The sequence below is a fragment of the Ranitomeya variabilis genome, chromosome 1 (assembly GCF_051348905.1).
Source record: "Ranitomeya variabilis isolate aRanVar5 chromosome 1, aRanVar5.hap1, whole genome shotgun sequence".
Lineage (NCBI taxonomy): Eukaryota > Metazoa > Chordata > Amphibia > Anura > Dendrobatidae > Ranitomeya > Ranitomeya variabilis.
Window position 1 is genome coordinate 141,537,106 of NC_135232.1, and position 19,501 is coordinate 141,556,606.

Here is a 19,501-nt window from a genome sequence, read left to right on the forward strand (position 1 = left end):
ACATATCTTTCATCCAGTATTTCACCAGTGATGAATATTTCTATCTTGTTATTTTAAATATATATATATATATTTTTTTTATTTCTTTGATAACAACATGTCAACTTTTAAATAGTCTTTAACACGTCATGATTTATTCAGTATTTAGTTTGAACACCATGTGCAGAAATCTGTACTTGCACGCCCTGGCACTTGCTGAGCAATTACGTCTCAGACGTCCAGAATGGGAGACAAGTCTGGAGACGCGGCAGATTGCGGTAGCATCTTTAGCATTTAAGCCATGTAGCTTCCTCACAATAGCAACATGTGACATTGTCATATTGAAAAACAGCTCTTGGGACACTTTTGAGAAAGTCATGCCACAGGCTCCACGACTAAATCACTGCAATGCAAACTGTTAGAGTACCTGGATGGAAGACTAGAGGGGTCTAGCTACCATATATTATGCCACCCTACACCATAATGCTGAGAGTAGGACTAGTCTGATGTTCGACTGTGAATGAACTGCCCATATGGTCTCCAGATGGATACCAGAGGCTGTATTGAAGCAATGGAGGCTGGAATGGAGGTCTATCCTCTTCAGTGATGAGTCCCATTTTTGTCTTGGAAACAATAACTGCAGGACATTGGTCTGGTGATTATGTGGGCAACTCCATGAAGAGGCCTTTATGAGGAAACATCAGACTGGTCATTTTTCCGGGTTTATGGTGTGGGATAAGATAACGTATGGCAGCCTGATCCCTTAAGTTTATATTCTAGATACAATATCTTGGAATTATATTGATTTGGTCATGGAATTAGAAGTACCAACATTTCTCCAGTGTCTCAGGAGCCTTTTTTCAACACAACAACATTAGATCTTATATTGCTTGTGCTACCGTGAGCAACCTGTGTGGCCTAAATATGCTACCGTGTCTTGCAGCATCTCTGGACTTGTCTCCCATCAAACACATTTGTTATGTCATTGGTCGGCAATTGCCAAAGGTCCTGCCAGCAGCGGATCTTGATGATTTGTGTGTCCAAGTGCATTCAGCGTGACAGAACATTCCTCAGACAACCATTAATAACCTCACTGATAGTAGCAAAGGCGTGTAAGTGCGGGGATTTATGCAAGTGGTGCTCATACTCGACATTGAATACACTGAGTCGTTTTTAAATGTTTCCATTCTTTCATAATTTGAAGGGCAATTTTAGTGTTGAGGAGTTGAAGAGATGATATATATATATATATATATATATATATATATATATATATATATATATATATATACATACAGTTATGTGAAAAAGTTTGGGCACCCCTATTAATCTTAAGCTTAATGTTTTCTAAAAATTGTTTTTTTTGCAACATCTATTTCAGTTTCATATATCTAATAACTGTTGGACACAGTAATGTTTCTGCCTTGAAATGAGGTTTATTGTACTAACAGAAAATGTGCAATCTGCATTCAAACAAAATTTGACAGGTGCATAACTATGGGCACCTCACCAGAAAAGTGACATTAATATTTAGTAGATCCTCCTTTTGCAAAAATAACAGCCTCTAGTCGCTTCCTGTAGCTTTTAATGAGTTCCTGGATCCTGGATGAAGGTATTTTTGACCATTCCTCTTTACAAAACAATTCCAGTTCAGTTAAGTTAGATGGTCGCCGAGCATGGACAGCCCTCTTCAAATGATCCCACAGATGTTCAATGATATTCAGGTCTGGGGACTGGGATGGCCATTCCAGAACAGTGTAATTGTTCCTCTTCATGAATGCCTGAGTAGATTTGGAGCGGTGTTTTGAATCATTGTCTTGCTGAAAGATCCATCCCCTGCATAACTTCAACTTTGTCACTGATTCATTAACATTATTGTCAAGAATCTGCTGATACTGAGAGGAATCCATGCGTCCCTCAACTTTAACAAGATTCCCGGTGCCGGCATTGGCCACACAGCCCCAAAGCATGATGGAACCTCCACCAAATTGTACTGTGGGTAGCAAGTGTTTTTCTTGGAATGCTGTGTTTTTTTGCCGCCATGCGTAATGCCTTTTTGTATGACCAAACAACTCAATCTTGGTTTCATCAGTCCACAGGACCTTCTTCCAAAAAGAAATTGGCTTCTCCAAATGTGCTTTTGCATACCTCAGCCAACTCTGTTTGTGGCGTGCTTGCAGAAATGGCTTCTTTCGCATCACTCTCCCATATAGCTTCTCCTTGTGCAAAGTGCGTTGTATAGTTGACCGATGCACAGTGACACCATCTGCAGCAAGTTGATGCTGCAGCTCTCTGGAGGTGGTCTGAGGATTGTCCTTGACTGATCTCACCATTCTTCTTCTCTGCCTTTCTGATGTTTTTCTTGGCCTGCCACTTCTGGCCTTAACAAGAACTGTACCTGTGTTCTTCCATTCCCTTACTATGTTCGTCACAGTGGAAATTGACAGGTTAAACCTCTTAGACAGCTTTTTGTATCCTTCCCCTGAACAACTATGTTGCATAATCTTTGTTTTCAGATCATTTGACAGTTGTTTTGAGGAGCCCATGATGCCACTCTTCAGAGGAGATTCAAACAGGAGAACAACTTGCAAGTGGCCACTTTAAGTAGCTTTTCTCATGATTGCATACACCTGGCTATGAAGTTCAAAGCTCAATGAGGTTACAAAACCAAAAAAAGTGCTTTAGTAAGTCAGTAAAAAGTAGGTAGGAGTATTTAAAACAAGAAAATGATAAGGGTGCCCATACTTATGCACCTGTCAAATTTTGTTTGAATGCAGATTGCACATTTTCTGTTAGTACAATAAACCTCATTTCAAGGCAGAAACATTACTGTATCCAACAGTTATTAGATATATGAAACTGAAATAGCTGTTGCAAAAAAAAAAATTTTTTAGAAAACATTAAGCTTAAGATTAATAGGGGTGCCCAAACTTTTTCATATAACTGTATATATATCTATATATATAATTGTCTAAGGGTTTTTCTGTCTGTCTGTCTGTCCTGGAAATCCCACATCTCTGATTGGTCGAGCAATCGACCAATCAGCGACGGGCACAGTATCGACGTAGATGTCATAATGGTTGCCATGGCGACGATGATGTCATAAAGGTTGCCTCGACCAATCAGCGACGGGCACAGTCTGCCGCGAATTCTGGAATCATCATTGTCCATATACTACGGGGACTATTCTAGAATACCCGATGCGTTAGAATCGGGCCACAATCTAGTATATATATATATATATATATATATATATATATATATATATATATATATATATATATATATATACAGTATATATATATATACCACAAGTATCAGTGGTTGCTATGGGGGAAGAGTAAAGAAGAGTTGCATAAAAAAACATCGTGCACTAATGGAAAATGTGTCTGAAATTTTATTAAAGCAGGAAAGGCACTGAAAAACAATGAAAAACATTTAAAATGTAATCTCTAATGAAGCCACACCCCTATAACGATGGGATTATTTTTCCAGGTTAGGCCCGGTCCACATTAGCGTTTCTGTGCGCAGCGTATGATCCGCATAGATCCGCATGCGTCATGCGTACATATTTTTAACATTGTGTACGCATGGACATGTTTTTGCTTGCGTTCGCATGCGGATTCGTACACAGGTGTCGTTTCGCAGTATGCGGCGGTTTCCGGCGAACGCAACATGTTGCATTTTTTGAGGCATCAAATATTGCGCAATCATCCGCATGCGGATTATTATTATATGCCTGGTCTCTTTTCCCTGCATTAATCAGAATTAGAACTTAAATTCAACATTACTGCAAAATCCCTGGGACAGGAGAGCAGCGGAACTGCTGGATCAGGATAAGAGGGGGATGACTCGTGCAGGGTAAAAAGAATTCCTGTTTCTACACACAGTAGATCTTATGATGTACAAGAAAAAAATTATATTGTGGTACCGTTTTGGCTAAATAAATCAATGGAAATACTTTTATGCCCAAAAATGACAAAAGTATTCTAGTTCTATGTTTGCAACTTTCAGAGTTTACATACATAGAGCTTAGAAGGATTCAACTAGTTTTTTTTTATTCACATGATGTCATGAACCTAATGGAAAACAGAAGAATTAACCATTGCTGTATCTAAATAGTAAACGACATGACATTCTACATATGAACTGTAATTTTATTGCCCAAAAAATCTATGTCTTTTCAAAATCTACTTTCCATTTGCTTTCTTAAGTTTGCCTTTAATAGCAGGAATGTAGGCTATAGGATTTAGTGCTGAGGACTCCTAGTTTGACAGTTTTGGTCTACTGACATAGGCCAGATTTACATGTTTTGTGGTTTGAGCACGGGACCACAGTGCATGGACTGTCCACAGGTCTCTGGCCCAAACCAGACAGCCTACTATATCCCTATGATTCTATTGAGTTTTGGTCAGGAGAACTAGAGGTGGTCTGTGCATCGCGTTCAATACTCAGACTGCAAAACACAAATATGTGAATCAGACCTTAGATGGCACAAAGATATTATCTATTTCTTCCAATATCTATGATATAACATGCACCACTATAGATTGAATGATGACAATTCATGTTGGTGGATGCTCTATAAGTAAAAAATAAAGTATTATTTAGAATACCTACATACTGTAAATGTAGTCCCACCAATTAATACATTTCCTGACTGTACTACACCTCAAATAATGTGCAGTCTTTACCTAAAGTACCAATATTACACTAACAAGTGGATTTATGGATAACAGTGTCATTGATGCAGGCATCAGGAATCATCTGTCTTCCAACCACGGTGCTTGCGAAGAAACTGTGAGACAATTTAGAGTGCATTAGGAATAGTCATGTAAAGCTGCTGCCGGGCATACGTTTTCAACCAATTTTTCTACTTTTGTTGTTCTAGTTTGTTTCTGTGAGTCTCAAAATATAATCTTACCAATAATCTAATTGCTGCTGATAAGTATATCAATTATTACCTCTGCTTCATTCTAGCTATGTGGAGTGGTCTATTCCCCCACTTGATAGAATCCTGGAATAACTACAAGTGTCTAGATCCAGATTACCCAACATGGATGGACATTGTAAAACAAAAAGGATATGCTACTCAGAAGTTTGGTAAACAAGACTACAGAAGTGGATCTCATTCACTGAGGTGAGCTAGCCAATTATAGCTAAATTATTTAAAGCTTAAAGGGAACCTGCCACATCAACTAACACTATTTTCCCGCAAATAAGCTTCTGCATACAAATTGCAGAGAAATGGTGAAAGGACACATTCTTGTCGGACACCTCGCTCTAATTTGAACCATGTTACATTTGGACTGTTGCTTCTTGGTCAATGTAATGGTTCCTAATGAGGTTCATCAGATGGTTCCGCACACCCGTATACTGGTGCTTCTCACAAAATTAGAATATCATCAAAAAGTTAATTTATTTCAGTTCTTCAGTACAAAAAGTGAAACTCATATATTATATAGAGTCATTATAAACAGAGTGATCCCTTTAAGATCCACCATGAGAAGAGGTGTGGGTCTTAAAGGGATTTTTTACACTAAAACATTTGTGTTCACCATTTAATATATTATTGGATAGACAGGAGTTTATTCAGAAATATGAACCTCCGGTAAGAGAATTCTTACGAATGAACCAAATATTCCATTTTGCTAAAAGACTTATACCAAATAAAAACCCTCTTTCCAGCTCCAATTTTGAACAAAAACATATCAATGATCCTATGGGAAGAGGTACAATTTTTTTGATATACAGGTCCTTCTCAAAAAATTAGCATATAGTGTTAAATTTCATTATTTTCCATAATGTAATGATTACAATTAAACTTTCATATATTATAGATTCATTATCCACCAACTGAAATTTGTCAGGTCTTTTATTGTTTTAATACTGATGATTTTGGCCTACAACTCCTGATAACCCAAAAAACCTGTCTCAATAAATTAGCATATTTCACCCGTCCAATCAAATAAAAGTGTTTTTTAATAACAAACAAAAAAACCATCAAATAATAATGTTCAGTTATGCATTCAATACTTTGTCGGGAATCCTTTGGCAGAAATGACTGCTTCAATGCGGCGTGGCATGGAGGCAATCAGCCTGTGACACTGCTGAGATGTTATGGAGGCCCAGGATGCTTCAATAGCGGCCTTAAGCTCATCCAGAGTGTTGGGTCTTGCGTCTCTCAACTTTCTCTTCACAATATCCCACAGATTCTCTATGGGGTTCAGGTCAGGAGAGTTGGCTGGCCAATTGAGCACAGTAATACCATGGTCAGTAAACCATTTACCAGTGGTTTTGGCACTGTGAGCAGGTGCCAGGTCGTGCTGAAAAATGAAATCTTCATCTCCATAAAGCATTTCAGCCGATGGAAGCATGAAGTGCTCCAAAATCTCCTGATAGCTAGCTGCATTGACCCTGCCCTTGATGAAACACAGTGGACCAACACCAGCAGCTGACATGGCACCCCACACCATCACTGACTGTGGGTACTTGACACTGGACTTCAGGCATTTTGGCATTTCCTTCTCCCCAGTCTTCCTCCAGACTCTGGCACCTTGATTTCCGAATGACATGCAAAATTTGCTTTCATCAGAAAAAAGTACTTGGGACCACTTAGCAACAGTCCAGTGCTGCTTCTCTGTAGCCCAGGTCAGGCGCTTCTGCCGCTGTTTATGGTTCAAAAGTGGCTTTACCTGGGGAATGCGGCACCTGTAGCCCATTTCCTGCACACGCCTTTCCACACCAGACTCAGTCCACTGCTTCCTCAGGTTCCCCAAGGTCTGGAATCGGTCCTTCTCCACAATCTTCCTCAGGGTCCGGTCACCTCTTCTCGTTGTACAGCGTTTTCTGCCACATTTTTGCCTTCCAACAGACTTACCATTGAGGTGCCTTGATACAGCACTCTGGGAACAGCCTATTTGTTGAGAAATTTCTTTCTGGGTCTTACCCTCTTGCTTGAGGGTGTCAATGATGGCCTTCTTGACATCTGTCAGGTCGCTAGTCTTACCCATGATGGGGGTTTTGAGTAATGAACCAGGCAGGGAGTTTTTAAAAGCCTCAGGTATCTTTTGCATGTGTTTAGAGTTAATTAGTTGATTCAGAAGATTAGGGTAATAGGTCATTTAGAGAACCTTTTCTTGATATGCTAATTTATTGAGACAGGTTTTTTGTGTTATCAGGAGTTGTATGCCAAAATCATCAGTATTAAAACAATAAAAGACCTGACAAATTTCAGTTGGTGGATAATGAATCTATAATATATGAAAGTTTAATTGTAATCATTACATTATGGAAAATAATGAAATTTAACACTATATGCTAATTTTTTGAGAAGGACCTGTATTCAATTATTAATCCTCATGATGAGAAAAAGTTGAATTACATGATAAACTGGGAGAGGGACCTGGGTTTTGAATTATCTATAGAAGACTGAAGATATTGCTGTGACACATTATCTAAAGGTAGTCATCAATCATCTCTGGTGGAGACCTCGTTAAAGGTTCTCCATATCTACATTTATCTTGAGACCAGAAATAGTTTCAAAATCACGAAGCAAAGAAAATAAATTAGCAAGAGTGGTGTGGGGGTTGGTAACGGTTAAAAGAAGATCATCTGCGAACAGACTGACTTTATATTGGTCATCTAGATCTGAGGGACCTGTTATATTCGGATTTTTTCTAATGGCTTCTGCAAGGGTTTCTATAGCTAGTGCAAAAAGGGCCGGGGACAGTGGGGAGCCCTGTCTTGTACTTCGTTGTAATTTAACCGGAGCTGGGTGCATTGTTGGGAGTTTTAGGTATGCCATCGGGTTATTGTAAAGAAGGCAAATACATGAAATAAATTGAGATGGAAAACCAAATCTTGTGAGGACAGAGAATAGATAAGGCCATGATAGTGAGTCAAACGCCTTTTCAATGTCTAGTGCCAATAGTAGTAGTTGTTTTTGATGGGTATTTGCTGAGTGGATACTGTTGTTTTTAAACCAGGTATTGGTACTTTTGGCAGTGTGAACAGGTGCCAAGTCCTGCTGGAGAATTATATTTCCATCTCCAAAAAGCTTGTTGGCAGAGGGATGCATGAATTGCTCAAATATTTCCTGGTAGACGGCTGCGCTGACTTTGGTTTTGATAAAACACAGGGGACTTACACCAGCAGATAACATGGCTCCCCAAACCATCACTGATAGTGGAAACTTCACACTAGACCTCAAGCAGCTTGTACTGTGGCCTCTCCACTCTTCCTCCAGACTCTGGAACCTTGATTTCCAAATGAAATTCAAAATTTACTTTCATATGAAAACAGCACGTTGGACCACTATGCAACAGTCCAGTTCTTTTTCTCCTTGGCCCAGGTAAGATGCTTCTGGCCTTGTCTCTTGGTCATGAGTGGCTTGACACAAGGAATGGACACTTGTAGCTCATGTCCTGGATACGTCTGTGTGTGGTGGCTCTTGAAGCAATGACTCCAGCAGCAGTCCACTGCTTGTGAATCTCCCCCAAATTTTTGAATGGCATTTTCTTAACAATCCTTTCAAGGCTGTGGTTATCCCGGTTGCTTGTGCACCTTTTTCTACCACACGTTTTCTTTCCACTCAACTTTTCATTAATATGCTTGGATACAGCACTCTGTGAACAGCCAGCTTCTTTAACAATTACCTTTTGTGGCTTACCCTCCTTGTGGAGTGTGTCAATGACTGCCTTCTGGACATCTGTCAAGTCAGTAGTCTTCACCATGATTGTGGAGCCTACTGAAACAGACTAAGGGTATGTGTCCACGTTCAGGATTGCATCAGGATTTGGTCAGGATTTTTCATCAGTATTTGTAAGCCAAAACCAGGAGTGGGTGATAAATGCAAAAGTGGAGCATATGTTTCTATTATACTTTTCCTCTAATTGTTCCACTCCTGGTTTTGGCTTACAAATACTGATGAAAAATCCTGACCAAATCCTGATGCAATCCTGCATATACCCTAAGGGTCCTTTTTAAACACTTAAGGTATGCGCACACATTGCAGATTTGCCTGCGGATTTTCCTGCACTAAATCCGCAGCTCTTGACAGAAAACGCAGATGCATTTTTGATGCGTTTTTTTTGCATGGTTTTGATGCGTTTTTTTGCTCGGTTTTGATGCGGTTTTGTATGCATTTTTGAAAGCTAAATAAAGATGTATTCTTGAACAAAAAAAAAAGATTTGTGATGTCATGTTTTGTCCAACCTCCTCTTTTACATTTGTCCAACCCACACTCCATTACACACACAGACAGACAGACAAACAGATAGATAGATAGATGGATGGAATGAGATAGATAGATAGATAGATGTAGATAGATATATGGATAGTTAGGCTACTTTCACACATCAGATTTTTGCCGTCAGGCATAATCTGGCAAGTTTTGAAAAAAAAAAGATCCGTTTTTGTTTTTTTTTGCCGTATCCGTTTTTTTTCTCTTAGAGTTGTATTAGCGCCTGATGGCCACACGTTTCATCCGTTTTTTGCCGGATCCGTCAAAAGAAACTGTTTCCGGCGGACGGAGAAAACGTACAGAGGAAAGTTTTTTCTGTCCGGCAAAAAACTCACAGCGACGGATCCGGCGAAAAACGTATGAAACTGAGATTGAAGTGATGAATCCGGCCTCCAAATCTGGTTTTTCATGCATTTTTTCCTTTGAAATCATGCACATTTTCCATTCTCTGTCGCTCTCTCTCTAAAAAAACAAACGGATCAGTTGCATAAATTTTTCACTATTTGCAACGGATCCGTTTTTTCAAAAATTCGCCCGATCCTGCCTGACGGAAACAAACTGATGTTTGAAAGTAGCTTAACTATTCATATATCTGTCTACATCTATCCATCAGGCAGGATCCGGCGAATTTTTGATAAAACGCTTCCGTTGCAAATAGTGAAAAACTGATGCAACTGATCCCTTTTTTTGAGAGAGAGAGAATGAAAAATGTACATGATTTCAATGGAAAAATGCATGAAAAACTGGATTCGGAGGCCGGGTTCATCATTTCACATCTCAGTTTCATACGTTTTTCGCCGGATCCGTCGCTGGGCGTTTTTTCGCCGGACAGACGTTCTGTATGTTTTCTCCGTCCGCTGGAAACCGCTGTTCTGATGGATCCGGCAAAAAACGGATGAAACGTGTGGCCATCAGGCGCAATCCGGCGCTAATATAACTACGAGAAAGAAACGGATCCGGCGGAAAAAAAACCACGGATCCGTTTTTTCAAAACTCGCCGGATTGTGCCTGATGGCAAAAACCTGATGTGTGAAAGTAGCCAGAAAGATATATGGATAGATATATCTATGTATCTACAGATATATCTATCTATCTATAAATATATCTATAGATCGATATAGCCATAGTTATATCTATAGATATATCCATAGTTATATCTATAGATATATCTATACATATATCCATAGTTATCTATGTATAGATATATAGATTTATCTATGGATATATCTATAGATATATCCATAGATATATAATAGCAAGGCCTATGTTTCTTATTGAACATTTAATAAAAAAATTAAAAAACGGAAAAAAATGGCGTGGGCTCCCGCACAATTTTCTGCGCCAGAGGGGGAAAGCCAATGGCCGGGGGCCAATATTTGTAGCCTGGGAAGGGGGTAATACCCATGGCCCCTCCCAGGCTATGAATATCAGCCCGCAGCTGTCTGCATAGCCTTTACTGGCTATTAAAATAGGGGGACCCCCCAAAAAATGATGTGGGGTCCCCCTATATTTTATAGCCAGAAAGGCTACGTAGACAGCTGCGGGCTGATATTCATAGCCTAGAGAGGGGCCATGGATATTGGCCCCCCGGCTACAAATACCAGCCCCCAGCCGCCCCAGAAATGGCGCATCTGTGAGATGCAGCAATTCCCGCACTTAGCCCCTCTCTTCCCACTCCTGAGTAGCGGTGGGATATGGGATTATAAGGGGTTAATCTCACCTTGCTATTGTAAGGTGACATTAAGCCTGGTTAATAATGGAGAGGCATCAATAAGACGCCTATCCATTATTAATCCTATAGTAGTGAAAGAGTTAAAAACAAAATAAAGACACAGCCAGAAAAAAGTATTTTAATATTCTTAATTTAACCATACTTACTATACTTGATCGCCTGCAAAAAAATTAAAATAATAAACCAACCATATACTACCTGTCCACCGTAGTCCAATTAATAATTAGTGTCCCACGGCGATCTCCCCTATAGAACAGTGACATCGGGTGATGTCACTGCTCTATAGACCTTCAGTGACACACTGACAGGAGACAATTGCTCCTGCAGTGCATTACTGAGGTTACCTGAGTTGATTGGTCTCACTTTATGGCATTGCTGCGTGGGAACTTTCTCACATAGCAGTGCCACAAGTGAGACTAGGGACTATTTTTTTACAGTGGCGGAGGAATACAGTGCGGAAGGTTATCTTCCGTCATTGTATTCCTGGAGCCCCTGGAGAGCGGTCGCATCAGCTGATGCTGCTGCTCTCCACGGGAGATCGTTGTGGGACACTCGTTTTAATTGGATTTCTGCGGATCAGGGAATATATTGTTTGTTTATTATTTTAATATTTTTTACAGGTGACATTGGCTTTGGGGATCAAAGTGACAAGTGATGGTGATGCACTCTATGTTTAATGTACTGTATGTCTAGATGTATGTATGTATGTAGTATGTTGTATGTATGTTGTATGTAATATGTTGCATGTATGTAGTATGTTGCATGTATGTAGCATGTTGCATGTATGTAATATGTTGCATGTATGTAATATGTTGCATGTATGTAGTATGTTGCATGTTGTATGTATGTTGCATGTATGTAGTATGTAGTTTGTATGTTGCATGTATGTAGTATGTTGTATGTATGTAGTATGTTGTATGTAGCATGTTGCATGTTGTATGTATGTTGCATGTTGTATGCATGTTGCATGTATGTAGTATGTTGTATGTAGTATGTATGTGGTATGTTGCATGTTGTATGTATGTTGCATGTTGTATGTATGTTGCATGTTGTATGCTGTATGTATGTAGTGTGTTGTATGTATGTAGTATGTTGTATGTATGTAGTATGTATATAGTATGTTGTATGTATGTAGTATGTTGCATGTTGTATGTATGTTGCATGTATCTAATATGTTGTATGTATGTTGCATGTATGTAGTATGTTGTATATATGAAAACAAAACCAGGCAATATAGTAAGACCAAGGGGAATTTAGAGCATTAAATAGTGCCATAAAACCCACAGCCCAAAGCAGCAAACCAACTCCATGCAGCAAACCAATGCAGCAAACCAACTACTAGAAAAAGGAGTACCAAAGGAGCGTAGAGGTAGTGAAAAAATTAGCTATTTTATTAATTTAACAAGCATAAAGTGCATAGTAAGTTAATACATAGTATGGTGAAAAAGGATGGTTAAAAGGAAGGTGAGTATCCACCGGTGCAAACTGCCACTAGTTATATCATGCATTGAATCAGAGGAGGAAAGCAACCATCAGTATACAATAAAGATCAGCCCATGGGTAAAAGAATATCCCACAGCTTCAGATAATAGTAAGAAGCCGCACTTACCAATTAAATGTAATAGGGCAGTGTGCACCAGGTCGGATCCAACCAGGAAGAATCCCCGACGCGCGTTTCGCCTACCACGAGTGTCAGCTTTTTCAAGGGGAGTGACTCAGAACAAGACAGGGGCCTTCAAATAGAGCGGACTATAAACCATGTGACGTATCACATGATGCGTCCCCACCAATAATAGCCGCATTAATGGCGCATGCGCGCATGGAGTGCCGAGCCCCGCGTCAGAGACGGCGTCAAGCGTCGCACAGCCGCTATGGGTAGGGAAGCCCACAGCGCATGCGTGAGACTAGAGTGATGCCGCTCCCCCGACGGGGAGCAGAAAGGACCACACGCAGCGCATGCGCCCTACAGCTGCACCGGAGATAGACTCAGACTCATATTTACAGGTTACATATGGAGTACTGTCAACAGGATGGATGAAAACATAACAGATAAACAATAAGTATATTAGGGGCGCATAGAGTCTGAGCCATTCACATAGGCAATATATGTTAATTGCTGGATAGCAAAAATGTTTGGTGACCGCTCAGACCACTGCATATAATTACACCAATGTAGGGTACACATCCATAGAGTATACCACACGATACAAACAGTCCATATATGGTGTGCTGCATACAAAGTTGATTGAAGAATGTGCAATATATGTAGAATTTTCCCTTCCCCATGACAGCACCTAACATGAGAGATGGTCCCAGCCCCCCAGGAACAGGAAACCTACATAAGAGATAAAAGATGGGGGCGGCACCTCTCTCCTCAGTTTGGTTTCCTGTTCCTGTGGGGAATCTGCGCGTCGTCCCAGAGGGATCGCTCTCTGGTGGTGCCGGTCTGGAGACCGAGGCCCGCGGCAGGAGCAGCTGGCGGCGTGTACGGCCACATTTCTCACCAGGCGCTGCGTTGGTGGCATCCTTCCCGCTGGGGGCTCCCCGGTGTCCACTCCTGGCCGGAGGCTGGGTCGGGGCAGAGGCGTGCCGGGGTGAATGGGGGTACTTCCGGGTTCAACCGGAAGTAGCGTCACACGCCGAGGAGAGCGCTGTGCTGACACTCCCTGGAGGGAGGAAGTTCAGGGACGCTCACACCGCTATCTCCTCTATACTATATTAAGAGACAAGGCATGAGCAGCAGTGCCAATAGCCTCTCCAACATGGCGGACCCGACTGCGGAATCGCCGGTGCCAGTGGACGTTCCACAGACCCCCGTGGTACTAAAGGTTCGGTGGGTGAGTGCCTTTGTAAGGCAAATGACATGTCAGTAACACAGTATCTCTGTATTATATTGTGCAGGGGAGGAAGGTTACGGCCAAGCAAAAAAACAAAGTCTGCGCTCTCTGTGATAAAGCTCTCCCTAAAACTTATGACAAACGGATCTGTCGCTTATGTATACAACAAACTGTGGCCGAGGAGTCTTCATCGTTACTCCAAAATATAAAAGCTATCGTTAGGGATGAAGTAAAAATCACAGTAAAGGAGCAAATGAAACAGCATGGGTTACATAGCTCCGAAAATCCACCTCCTAAACCTGCCCAAACCTCTGACGTGGAATCAGAAGACGAACCAGGGGAATTGCCACCTGATGATGACTCCGATTTAGACTCTTCAGATGAAGAGTATGGTCGGCCGTATGTACTATCTGAGGATGTTGGGAAACTACTTAAGCTAGTTAGAGCAACATTGGGGGTTGAAACACCAAAAGAACATAGAACAACCCAAGATTCTATGTTTAGCAACTTAGAGGTGAAAAAACACAGAGTTTTTCCCTTTCACGAAAATGTGTTAAACTTAAAGGGCCACTGTCACCCCCCCCCCCCAGCCGTTATAAACTAAAAGAGCCACCTTGTGCAGCAGTAATGCTGCAGTCTAACAAGGTGGCTCTTTTAGTTTTTGATTCATTTATTACCTCAAAAAAGCGTTTTAAAAATTGGCCACACATACCAGATATTGTAACAGGAGGCGGTCCGAAGCGTCCTGTATGAAGCTCCCAACTGCCGTCACTCTTCTCTTCAGGGACGATGGTACCCGCCCCCTGAGCGCTGTTATCTTCTGAAATCCGGCGCCTGCGCTGTGCGTGCCTGCCTGGGGCCTGCGCAGTGTTCATTGTCAGTGCGGCCACACTGTTGCTGAATCCCCCGCCCCGCACTGTTATTCATTATGCACAGTGCGGGGCTGGGGTTCCTGGGCATGCGCACTGCGCTGTTTAGACGCTCCCCAGCTCCGACGCTCCCCCGCCTTCCCAGGAACCCCAGCCCCGCACTGTGCATAATGAATAACAGTGCGGGGCAGGGGATTCAGCAACAGTGTGGCCGCACTGACAATGAACACTGCGCAGGCCCCAGGCAGGCACGCACAGCGCAGGCGCCGGATTTCAGAAGATAACAGCGCTCAGGGGGCGGGTACCATCGCCCCTGAAGAGAAGAGTGACGGCAGTTGGGAGCTTCATACAGGACGCTTCGGACCGCCTCCTGGTACAATATCTGGTATGTGTGGCCAATTTTTAAAACGCTTTTTTGAGGTAATAAATGAATCAAAAACTAAAAGAGCCACCTTGTTAGACTGCAGCATTACTGCTGCACAAGGTGGCTCTTTTAGTTTATAACGGCTGGGGGGGGGGGGGGGTGACAGTGGCCCTTTAATTAAAAAAGAGTGGAAAAAAACAAATAAAAAAATGTCAGTTCCTCAGGCCCTTAAGCGCAAATATCCATTTGAGGAAGAAATCTGTGATAAGTGGGAAAAAGCTCCTAAATTGGACTCGGCAATTGCAAGCACTTCCAAGGGCATAGCGCTTCCCTTTGAAGACATGGGGGCTCTTAAAGACCCTCTTGATAAAAAGGCGGACGCCTTCTTAAAATTGGCATGGGAAGCATCGACTTGGGCATTTAAGCCAGGAGTGGCCGCCACTTGTACAGCTCGGGCCATGATAAAGTGGTTAGAGGAATTCAGTGAGCAAATAAGGGACAAATGTCCAAGGGAGAGACTCTTAGAGGTAATACCCTCACTTCAAAATGCGGCAGGCTTCCTGGCAGATGCCGCCATTGACTCAGTGCGATTTTCTGCCCGTGCATGTGCCCTCTCCAACTCTGGTAGAAGGGCATTGTGGCTTAAAAATTGGTCAGCGGACTTTCAGTCTAAAGTCAAATTGTGTGCAGTCCCTTGTGAGGGCCAATATCTATTTGGAAAGGCACTAGATGAGATTCTAGAGAAGGCTGCAGATAAGAAAAAAACACTTCCCACCTCCCCCCTTCTCAAGATGGCGGTGGAATGATAACCGGCGTTCCTTTCGGGGTTCAGGAAAAACAGGCCGTGGTCGGCCAGGGGATAAATCTACACGTGGGAAGCCCTGGGGTGAGAGAAGAAAAAGAGGATAGCTCTTTAATAAGCCTCCTCAGAAGTCAGACCCCAAACAGCAATGACGCCGATATCCGGGTGGGGGGGAGGCTATTTTGCCCACCAATGGGAAAAACTACAAACATCACAGTGGGTAATATCTCTTTTGACTGAAGGCCTGCGTCTAAACTTCACCTCCCTCCTCATCGAGTAAAAATCACCCATGTCGCAAAAAGAAATCAGGCAACATTGGAAAGGGAAGTCCATCTCCTCAGGGAAAAACGAGTTCTCGTAAAAGTACCAACACAAGAAATTGGGAAAGGGTTTTACAGTACCCTATTCCTCACGCCAAAGCCTGATGGTTCACTAAGAACAATTTTCAATCTAAAATCCCTAAATCAATATATCAAAGGAGAAAAATTCAAAATAGAGACGTTAAAAACTACAATAAAACTGCTATATCCAGGCTGTTACATGGCAGTAATAGACCTCACAGATGCCTATTATCATGTTCCCATTTGTGTAGAGCATCAACAATTCTTAAGACTAATAGTAGAAATAAATAAAATCCCTACTCATCTACAGTACCAATGTCTCCCTTTCGGAGTGTCAGTGGCTCCCAGAATCTTTACAAAGATAATTTCACAGATGGCATCGTTAGTAAGAAAGGAAAATATCTTACTAATACACTATCTAGACGACTTTCTCATTGTAGCGGACAGCCAGGAAGAATGCGTAATGGCAGTCTCAAAAGTACGGGACCTATTGTCCAAATTAGGGTGGTTGATCAATTTAAAAAAATCAAAAATGCTTCCAGTCCAGAAGCACGAATTCCGGGGAATTCAACTGGACTCAACCGAGCAAATTTGTATCCTTCCGGACAGGAAAATCAACGCCATAAAACAAAAGATAAATCGAACACAACCAGGCCGGCCCATCTCGTTAAGAGAAGCCATGTCCCTTCTGGGGATGTTGACAGCCACAATCCCAGCAGTTCGGTGGGCACAATTGCATTCAGGGGAACTACAATGGCAAATACTTACCGAACAAACAAAAAGTCCCCACAATTTAAACCGAAGATCGTTCTATGGCCACAAGTGCAGGACTCTTTAGATTGGTGGCTAAAAATAGGAAATTTAAAAAACGGGGTGCCATGGTCAGTTCAAAATCCAGTGGTGCTAACCACGGATGCGAGCCCTCTCTGCTGGGGAGCACATTTGGAAGATCAGATTCTGCAAGGCAGATGGGATCCTCAGATGGAGTTAGCATCCTCCAACCTAAAGGAGCTAACAGCAGTAAGGCTGGCAGTTCTGCAGACAGGAGAGATTATCAAAGGGAAACACCTAGTGGTTTTGTCCGACAACAGCACGGCAGTCTCCTACATATACCGTCAAGGAGGAACAAGGTCAATATCTCTGTTAGAAGAAACCAAAAGACTGTTTTAGTGGGCAGAAAATCACCTCCTATCATTGACAAGTACACATCTGAAACGAACAAACAACCTTGTCGCAGACTTCTTGAGCAGGCATGTACTACATCAGAACGAATGGTCTCTAAATCAGGAAATTTTGGGGGAAATCTGTGCTCTCTGGGGTATCCCACAGATAGACCTCTTTGCCACAAAACAAAACCGGAAGGTAGAAAGGTTCTATTCCCTGAATCCACGAGAGAACCCAGAAGGAGTGGATGCGCTGTTACACCAATAGAAGTTCCAACTGGCCTACGCATTTCCCCCTATTCCGCTAATACCAACAGTGTTGAAAATAATTCGGGAGGATGCGTCACGAATAATACTGATCGCACCCTTCCTGGTTCACCTGGCTCAGGCGTTTGTCCATATCGGACCCATGGGTCCTTCCAGATGTGCCGAATCTACTACACCAGGGTCCAGTGTTCCATCCTCAAGTACACAGTCTACATCTCACTGCCTGGAACTTGAGAGGGGACTCCTACTAGCTAAGGGTTTCTCAGCTCCGTTAATTTCTACTCTGCTATCCAGCAGGAAAGAAACTACATCCAATAAATACCAAAAAATCTGGGAAAAATTTCTAGAGTTCTCAGGGCGTCGCCTATCAACCACCACCCAAAAAGTCCCAATTAGGGAAGTCTTAGAGTTCCTCCAAAAAGGTCTGGAACGGGGGTCGTCTACCAGCACCCTAAAGGTGCAAGTCTCAGCACTTGGCGCTTTATTTGATCAAAAATTGGCTGATCACCCCTGGGTTTACAGGTTCATCCGAGCCTCCTTCACAGCCAGACCATTTAAACCTCGGCCAAAAGTTGCTCCCTGGGATCTAAATTTAGTGCTCCAGACCTTAACCTCTCCTCCTTTTGAGCCTCTTAACTCCATATCAGAAAAATCTCTAACCCTAAAAACGGTTCTCCTGGTTGCCCTGACTTCGGCCCGTTGCATTAGCGAGATCCAGGCTCTCTCTATTGATCCTCCATACACTACAATCCTGGAGGATAGGGTAATAATCAAAACTGATCCGGCCTTCTTACCAAAGGTGAATTCAAAATTCCTTAGGGACCAGGAGATAGTTTTACCCTCATTTTGCTCCAATCCAAAATCCCAGGGAGAACAAACCTTTCATTGCCTTGATGTCAAACGTTGTCTAATCCAATATCTGGAGGTGACATAATTATGGCGTCAGTCTTCAGCCCTTTTTGTTTCCTTTCAGGGAGCAAACGGGTAAAAAAGCCACAAAATCTACTATTGCACGCTGGCTCTGCATGGCTATTGCACTCTCTTACTCATCTGCAGGGCAATGCCCTCCACTAGGGGTGACAGCACACTCCACAAGAGCTATCACCACATCCTGGGCGGAGAGGGCAAACGCGTTGATAGAACAAATTTGTAATGCGGCAGTATGGTCTTCACCCTCTACCTTCTTTCGCCACTATAGGTTGAACTTGGGGCTTTCAAGTCTTGCCTTTGGGAGGAAAGTCTTATCGGCTGTTATCCCACCCTAGGAGTCTTCTTCTATTTTCTCCTCTCACGTTAGGTGCCGTCATGGGGAAGGGAAAAAATGATAATTATTTACCGGTAATTTGATTTTCCAGATCCATGACGGCACCGTATTAATTCCCGCCCTATCTTGGTGATGGTTGTGTGTTGCACAAAAAAAAAAATAATTAAACATATATATATACATATATATATATATATATATATATATATATATATATATATGTAAAAATGTATATATATATATATATATATATATATATATATATAAAATGTATATATAATATAAGATAAAAATATATACAGATGATAAAAAGTTGATGGGGAAATATAACTACACCGTGTAGCAGCCATGGAGATAAATGTAATATTACATTAAGCATGAACTAACAAAGTGGTTACCTTACATACTCTGTCAACAAACTGAGGAGGTGGCCCCCCCATCTTTTATCTCCTATGCAGGTTTCCTGTTCCTGGGGGGCTGGGACCATCTCTCACGTTAGGTGCCGTCATGGATCTGGAAAATCAAATTACCGGTAAGTAATTACCATTTTTCCAATATTAAAAATAGTCCGCTCTTGTACGATGTCCTGAAGGTCAGAGCAAGATGTAAGAGAAGAATATAAAACTAAAAATAACATAA

At 41.9% G+C, this 19,501-nt stretch overlaps 1 protein-coding gene and 1 long non-coding RNA gene across 2 annotated transcripts in view; one reads left to right on the top strand and one right to left on the bottom strand.

The window, feature by feature from the left end:
- ARSK (arylsulfatase family member K) overlaps window positions 1-19,501 on the top strand; it is a 194,188-nt gene that overhangs the window by 15,697 nt on the left and 158,990 nt on the right. Inside the window, exon 3 of the mRNA XM_077289375.1 lies at window positions 4,960-5,119. Coding sequence (XP_077145490.1) covers window positions 4,960-5,119 — 160 coding nt within the window. The remainder of the gene's footprint in view (window positions 1-4,959; window positions 5,120-19,501) is intronic.
- The window catches only part of LOC143807623 (uncharacterized), an 85,188-nt gene that overhangs the window by 12,770 nt on the left and 52,917 nt on the right, over window positions 1-19,501 (bottom strand). The window contains exon 3 of the long non-coding RNA XR_013221773.1: window positions 19,261-19,375. This is a non-coding gene — a long non-coding RNA (uncharacterized LOC143807623). The remainder of the gene's footprint in view (window positions 1-19,260; window positions 19,376-19,501) is intronic.